The following is a 7,767-nucleotide window of genomic DNA, read 5'->3' on the forward strand; positions in this document are numbered from 1 at the left end:
CCGGCCGGCAGCTTCGGAGAGGCGGGCCAGGTGGGGGGGGCGCAGAGGACGCGGGCGCGCAGTGCTCCAGGGATGCCCCGCTGACCCCAACCCGCTCCCTGGGTCGTGCGGGCGCCGCGTCCAGTGCCGGGAGGCGGGCCGAGGGCTGCGGCATCTCTAGGCTTGCCAGCGGCAGGTCCTGCAGCCCCCTTCCCACTGACCCCTCCTCCCTTTCTTCCTCCATCCTCTCCTCCAGTCTCTCCTCCCTTCCTCCCTTGCGGCTCCTGTTTTGTGAATGGATTAGGAGGCGGACGGTCGTGAGGGGCACAAGGCAGGCTAGCGACTCTCCCTCCCCCACGCCCGCCAGCGGGTTCGCACCTGTCCTGCCACCAAGATGCTCAGCGCCCAGGTTCCTGCGGGTCAGCTGGGCTACGGCCGCACGTATCCGCGAGCCTGGGCTCCCCTTCCCTTTCTGGCACGGAGGGGTTGGGAGGGCGGCCGGGAGCGAAGGAAAAAGCCCCCGCCCCGCTCATAAGTTTCCATTTCGCTGCGGGTGGGCCCGGCAGCAGGGCACACCTGTCAGCTGGAGAGACTGCAGACTGGGCAGCCCCGCAAAGTTTCGGGGACAGATTGGCGGTGTGCGTCTTTGGTTGGGGGTTTTCTTCCGTCGTCTGTGTGTGTGTGTGGGGGGGCGGTCTTAGGGATCGCCCCTAACCCGGTGCCCTTGAAGCCGGGTGCGCATTAGCCTACAGGGGCCGAATCCCTTCTGAGCGAGTGGGGCGAGGATGAGAGGCGGTCTGGGCTCCCCTCCGCTGGCTTGAGGTGACACGGCCTCCTATCTGGGCAAGAGCACCTCAGCCAGAGCCCGCACCAGCGCTTAATTGTTCGTGAGGTCAACGGCTGCGGGACTTTCTTGGTCTTGGGTGGGGTAGGGAGTGACGGGTTAGTGCCTCCAATTCCTGCGCGGGGTGTAGGGGTCCGGCCCGGGAAAGGAGGGGGCCGGTGACATGGAGGTTGTCGCCTTTGTCTTCAGACACACTTTACCAAGGTGACTGGGGCCCTGGAGAAATGAGCGGGGCATGGCCGGATTGATTCCTTGGGTTTTCCGTTCTTTCCCGGCTGGGTCGTGGGAAACCGGCACGTGGGTGTGGCCGGTACCGCCTTCACTAGAAGCCGAGGCTCAGGCGGGGGTGAGAAGCGTGGCGAGTGCATTCATGGTAGCATTAACCTGGTGGGCACCGCCTCCTGCACCGCACAGAGGCGGGGCGGCAGCGCTCGGCAGGTTGCTGGGCTGGCCTCGGTGCCTCTTCCCCTTCCCCAGATTGCAAGTGGGCAGTGGTGCCCGCAGCGCCCCCTCAACATGTAATCTTTGGAGGGGGACGGGGGCGCTCCTGGGCCGTGGGTGCAGGGTCTGGGGGCTCCTGGGCCGCAGACGCGTGCCAGGAGCGGGGGAAGCCAGGGAGGGCTGGGAGTCCTGCGGAGGAAGCACACGGCAGGCTCCTCGGGATGGCGGGGCAGAGCGCCCGGCGGCTGTGCTTCCCAGAGAGGAGAGGCTGCCAACAGCACTTTCCAGACTGAAGCTGCTAGAATAGTGCTGGTGCCTGAATCTCAGGCTGATTTAGGCAGTGACTGCATGTTCCCCTGGCAAGGTGTGTTTGTGTTGGAGTGGGTCAGGGGTCGCTTTCAGTAAAACCTAGAGTTGGAGCAGGCTTGAAAGTGAGACCTCATTGCAGGTGGTGGGTGGTGGTAAGGGTCTTCTCTAGATCAGGCATTCCTCCCCCTCCGCAAACAGCCTTCCCACTTGGATAGTCCGTCGCCGCTGGAAATGCTTCCATTTCCAGGGAAATGATTCACCTGAGACCTGTGGAGCAAGAAACCATTAGAACCCCGGGTTAGAGGAGGTACCAAGGATCAGAGAACTTGGGCAAGGTCAGGGAGCCACGAGGTGGTAGAGCCATGTCTCAAGCACAAGTCTTCTGGCACCTAGTCCTAGGTTCTTTTCAGTAAAATACAGCTGTTTCCAACAGGGCTACTGCCCTGACTCAGTTGCAAATGAAATTTGGCAGCATTTGCAGGAGTGGCTGGGCAGGGGGATGAGCAGAGATTCCATGCGGGCACTAGGACCAAGTGGATGGAGCTTCCCAGGCAGCTGCAGTGTGGCTGCAGTTCCCTCTGGTGCCCTGAGCACTGGGCTTCCAGGAGAGCTGTCCACACCCCAGCTCTCATTTCCTCTTCTTTCTCTTGTCTGCTTTCCCCAGTTGCTTTCCCTTTCTTTCCGGCCTCTCAAGTAAATGAGAAATAGGTGAGAAAGCAGAGAACACAGGGAAACTTTCCCTTACTGGTTTTGCTGTTTCAAGAAAGGAAAGCTGTTTCCTTTTTTCCCCTGACACCTCTTTGTTTCCTGTTGTTTCTTTGCTTTTCCTCCCCTACTTTTTTCATGGGCTTCATTGGTGGCTGTGCTTTACTGGCAAATATTCCCCTCCCAGAGTGCAATCCCTTAGTGGGCACAGGCACAGCGCTGCCTCCCTGCTGGTCCTCTTCCTCTCCCTGTCCCCTCCTGTGCTCAGGGGTGCCTCAGGCTCACCTCTTCTGATGCTTGCCTATAAGGTTTTGGGTCAGGCAGATCCCAGTTCTGCCATCCACCAGCTAGGTATCATGTAGCTCTTTTTGGCTTTGGTTTGTCTAATGATTAATTATAAATGCTACTTTAAGTGCTTTATATATATAACCCATTTAACCCTCAAAGAGGCTACAATAGTGCTTCAATCACATTTTACAGATGAATTAACTAAGGGACAGAAAGAACATAGTCACACAGATAGTAAATGGCAGGGCTGGGATTTGAACCCCTGTAGTCTGGCTTCTGAGTCTACAGTTTTATTCATGCTCAGTAGTAGAAATGGTTTTTATTGGTGAGTCATTTCCCGTTCTGGGCCAGGCCCAGAGAACATGTCCCTACTCCCCCTGATGGGAGATGGTGCCTCCTGCCTGACCCCACATCTCCCGCCTTCTCTCACCAGATGCCGGTGCAGCTGACAACAGCCCTGCGTGTGGTGGGCACCAGCCTGTTTGCCCTGGCAGTGCTGGGTGGCATTCTGGCAGCTTATGTGACAGGCTACCAGTTCATCCATACAGAAAAGCACTACCTGTCCTTTGGCCTGTACGGAGCCATTCTGGGCCTGCACCTGCTCATCCAGAGCCTATTTGCCTTTCTGGAGCACCGACACATGAGGCAGGCAGGCCGGCCACTGAAGCTGCCCTACCCACAGCGGCGCTCAGTGGCACTCTGCATCGCTGCATACCAGGAGGACCCCGACTACTTGCGCAAGTGTCTGCGCTCGGCCCAGCGCATCGCCTTCCCCAACCTCAAGGTTGTCATGGTGGTGGACGGCAATCGCCAGGAGGACTCCTACATGCTGGACATCTTCCATGAGGTGCTAGGTGGCACCGAGCAAGCTGGTTTCTTTGTGTGGCGCAGCAACTTCCATGAAGCGGGTGAGGGTGAGACGGAGACTAGCCTGCAGGAGGGCATGGACCGTGTGCGGGACGTGGTGCAGGCCAGCACCTTCTCATGCATCATGCAGAAGTGGGGAGGCAAGCGAGAGGTCATGTACACAGCCTTCAAGGCCCTCGGCGATTCAGTGGACTATATTCAGGTAAGGGTGCTTCCCTGCGAGTGTGTGGACATGTGGACATGTCTGGCCAGCAGTGCACACCATCCTCTAGGAGTTTCAGGTCCAGTTCAGATCCCTTGGCGTGTAACATCCCTCCAATGCACTTAAGAAGGCAACAGGCATAATGTTTCTGAACGGCAGTCCTGGGATCAAAAAGACCTGGGTCTGCTGTTACTCAGCTCTGTGACTTTGGGTAGATCTCTGAACTCGTGTCCTAATAATAATAATAGCAAACCAATGTATAGCATTTACTTCATACCAGGCACTATTGTAGGCACTTCATATATATTAGTTCTTTTAACCTTTATAATCTCCACTCATAGAAGGTGAACCTGAAGCACCAAGAGCCTAAGTAACTTGCCTAAAGTCAGTCAGCAGTAAGGTGCAAAGCCAGGATTTGAGCCCAGTCTGTCTGTCCTGCATCTGTTCTTATCCACTGTGCAGTACTGCCTGGCCATTGGCAACATGGGATGAGCCTCTTCATAAAGAAGTGTGGTGAAGAGCAAAAGGCATCACGCTTGAAAGCACTCAAATATTGTTTTAGTTATGGGCCGAAAAGTCCTACTCTTCCCAATATTCATGTTTGGGAGGTGGAGGCACTCAGGTGTGAATCATCCTGCAGCTTGATTCTGCAGCAGTCTTGGCAGGGCCAGGACCCTGAACAGACCCTGCCTAGCTTCCAGGCAAAGGGGCCATTGACACTAGCCTAGAAATTTTATTAGATTGAAAAGGTTAGTATAGCTGCAGTTTTCAAGTAACAAAACCAAAGAGAATTGATTAAAGCTTCACACACTTCCGTACCAAATAAAAACTGACACCCAGGACCCCAGATTTCTGGTCCGGCATCCATACAGTCCATTCCCATTTCTGCCCTACTCTGTACTTGCCAGAGGGATTTGCTCATCGCTTGAATGAGGAGGTAGCCCACCTGTGTACTAACTCAGTCTTGCTGGCAGCATGTTGAGTACTCCAATATTTAAATTTTCTATACTGTACCTACCTAAAATTAGCTCACCAGGTTTTTTGTTTCAGGCTTTTTTGAAAGTTGCATCCTTGCATGAGAGTTGGTATTTACTTTTTTCTGTCTTCCTAGGTCCAAGGACCTCCTCAGCATTGTAGGGAGGCATGGAAGGCAGTTCTTGATTATGTAGTTTCACTTAGGGTCAAAGGGCCTTTGAATCTTTCCTGGGGAATGAGGTTTAGAAAAAGCTCTTGAGCCCTGGCACATGCTCAGGCCACAGTGACTTTGTCATCCATTCCCTTGAAGCATGGGATCCTCCAAAACCTGTTCTGCTACACATCTTCCTTTCCTGAGCATTTCCTGTGTGTGTGTTCTGGTGGTTCAGCAACCAGGCTCACATACCTGAGCCAACCTTTCTCCGTAGGGCTCTGGGATCACTGCCTGGGGCAGCCCTGGTGGATTTCAGCTTATCGTTCAATCACCTTGCTGAGGGTGTGCTTTGTAGATAACCCTGCTCCAGGCAGGGGGGAACCTAGGGAGCTAAGAGCTCTACTTCCCTGAGTCTGCCCAGCTAGGAAGCCCTCTCTGGAGTGAAGGAAGCTGAGCAGCATGAAGAATGGGTTGGGGTCAGGGCAGTAAGTAGCCATGAGACCAGCAGCACCTGGGAAATTTGGCTTGTAAGCTGAGGAAGCTCTAGGAGTCTGGCGCTGAGGCTCTTTGGGACCTTCCCAGCCTTAGCCAGAATGTGTTGGTCGGGAGGTAGGAGGGAGCAGGTGCGATGCTCTGCCTGGTTCCCCATCAGCCTTCTGCTGCTTGTCTTTGGCCACACGGAGAGAGAAAGCTGGGTAGGGTTGGAGTGTAGGGGGCACCCCCTTCCTGCAGGCTAATGCACTCTCACTCAGCACCTTCAGTAAAAGGATTTGCAGCTTTTCCAGAACAGAGTTTGGGTCATCTGTGGATACTGTTCTTTGCTGTCAGGGGTCAGGAAACCAATTCCCCTGCCCTATGGTTATCTGGGCCTTTTGTACCATCTCAGTAATTTTCCAGAAAACAGACAAGAAGTTAGCCACGACGGTAAGTGTGCATAGCCCAGGTTCAACTAATTTTGGGGCTACCTGTTAGAATCAGACCATGAGCCTCTTTAGGAAAGAAGGGCTGGCAGCCATATTGGCGGGGGAGTGGGGACAGGACCTGTGACTGGGTAGATACAGTCTCCACTTGGACCATGGATCACCTAAGAAGCCAGAGGCTGAAATAGGGTTAATAATATAATGTCATTAATAATCCTAAGGGATAGCTTTGGGCAATAGCCTCTGGCAAGAGCCATTTCTTGGTCTTCCCGAGTGTTCGCTAGCCCTTTTAGGCACTGTGCCTGTCATCTGATTTCAATGACTTGTTCCTTCTTTCTTCCCAAAGACCCAGAAGAACCTCTTGAGATCATTTCTCGGGAAACTGGCTCCATAGGGGCTAAAGACTTGTCCAGCACTAAACATTTCTCCCTTTCCGGGCTGGGCACTGAGAATCTCCTGAGTCTCTCTCTCCACCTGGTGGCTGTCAAGCCTGGTATCTGAACTCTCCTTTTCCTTACTTTCCCTTGTTATTCATTTCACACCTATTTGGCATAGATTTCTTTACTAGTGGCTGGAAGTGAATTATATGAAAGAGAGTTATATCCCTCAGACAGTGAGTGGCCTGGTGAGTAGGGACAGGTCTGAGGTCAAAATGGGCTGACCGTGTATTCCCTCTACAGGTGTGTGACTCTGACACGGTACTGGATCCAGCCTGCACCATCGAGATGCTTCGAGTCCTAGAGGAGGACCCCCAAGTAGGGGGAGTCGGGGGAGATGTCCAAGTAAGAACTAACTAAAGATTCCTGGGGGTGGGGGTCTGGACTTTGTTTCCTAATCCAATTGGATGTGCATGGAAAATGGGCATCTTGACTTCCTAATATTTTTGTCGGGAGGGTGGTCCTCTTTGACAGTTTCATTGGTATCAAAGGGCTCGCTTGCTACCCAACCCCTTTCTTGCTCTTTTTCAACCTGAGGGGGAAATATTACTTAGCAGGTATGTAGAGAGCCTATGCTGCTGGGAGGAGCACAGTATTTGGAGGCCATTATCTTGGAGGATGCTTCCTTTTTGGCTGATAGTGCAGCAAGCAACTTCAAAGTTAGACCCTTGAGAAGCCCTTGCTCTTAGGTAAGTTGCACTCAAGAGCCCTGGGCAGTGCAGTCAGAATAAGGGGCCATATCTTCTTCCAGAAGGTACTGCTGGCAACATACCAGGTCTCCCAAGCAGCTTTCCAACTGAAGGGTCAGGACAGATGGCTGGGGTATTGCTTTGCATCTTTCTCAAGGCCTTCTCTCTGCCACTGCTACAGGCTGCCTCCTGAGACTGAAGGTGGCTTTGACTGCTAGACTGACTTTACAGGGACAATCAATACAGATGACACAGTGGAGAGTTGAGGAAGGTGACTGGGTGTGGTTGGCTCCTTTGAGCCTCAGGTTTCCCAGCTCTGGCTGGGCAAGGAATGATGGTTAGGAATTTGAGCAATGGGCTACAGAACTCAGGGTAGGGAGGCCTTATGGTCTCTGGTGTCTATCTCCTGGGGCTCATGGCTTCAGGCGAGGAGGCCCAGCATCTATGGTTCCCTTGCAGATACTCAACAAGTATGATTCATGGATCTCCTTCCTGAGCAGTGTGCGGTACTGGATGGCCTTCAACGTGGAGAGGGCCTGCCAGTCCTACTTTGGCTGTGTGCAGTGTATCAGTGGGCCCTTGGGCATGTACCGCAACAGCCTCCTCCAGCAATTCCTGGAAGATTGGTACCATCAGAAGTTCCTAGGCAGCAAGTGCAGCTTTGGGGATGACCGGCACCTCACCAACCGAGTCCTGAGCCTTGGCTACAGGACTAAGTATACAGCGCGCTCCAAGTGCCTCACAGAGACCCCCACCAAGTACCTCCGGTGGCTCAACCAGCAGACCCGCTGGAGCAAGTCTTACTTCCGGGAGTGGCTCTACAACTCTTTGTGGTTCCATAAGCACCACCTCTGGATGACCTATGAATCAGTGGTCACAGGTTTCTTCCCCTTCTTCCTCATTGCCACAGTCATACAACTTTTCTACCGTGGCCGCATCTGGAACATTCTCCTCTTC

General features: G+C 53.7%; 1 protein-coding gene across 1 annotated transcript in view; it reads left to right on the forward strand.

Moving 5' to 3' along the window:
- The window catches only part of HAS3 (hyaluronan synthase 3), an 11,525-nt gene that overhangs the window by 890 nt on the left and 2,868 nt on the right, over positions 1-7,767 (forward strand). The window contains exons 2-4 of the mRNA XM_025045246.1: positions 3,000-3,635; positions 6,365-6,466; positions 7,270-7,767. Of these exons, the coding sequence (XP_024901014.1) occupies positions 3,000-3,635; positions 6,365-6,466; positions 7,270-7,767 (1,236 nt within the window). The remainder of the gene's footprint in view (positions 1-2,999; positions 3,636-6,364; positions 6,467-7,269) is intronic.

The sequence above is a fragment of the Pteropus alecto genome, unplaced genomic scaffold (genome assembly GCF_000325575.1).
Source record: "Pteropus alecto unplaced genomic scaffold, ASM32557v1 scaffold42, whole genome shotgun sequence".
NCBI classification, from domain to species: Eukaryota; Metazoa; Chordata; class Mammalia; order Chiroptera; family Pteropodidae; genus Pteropus; species Pteropus alecto.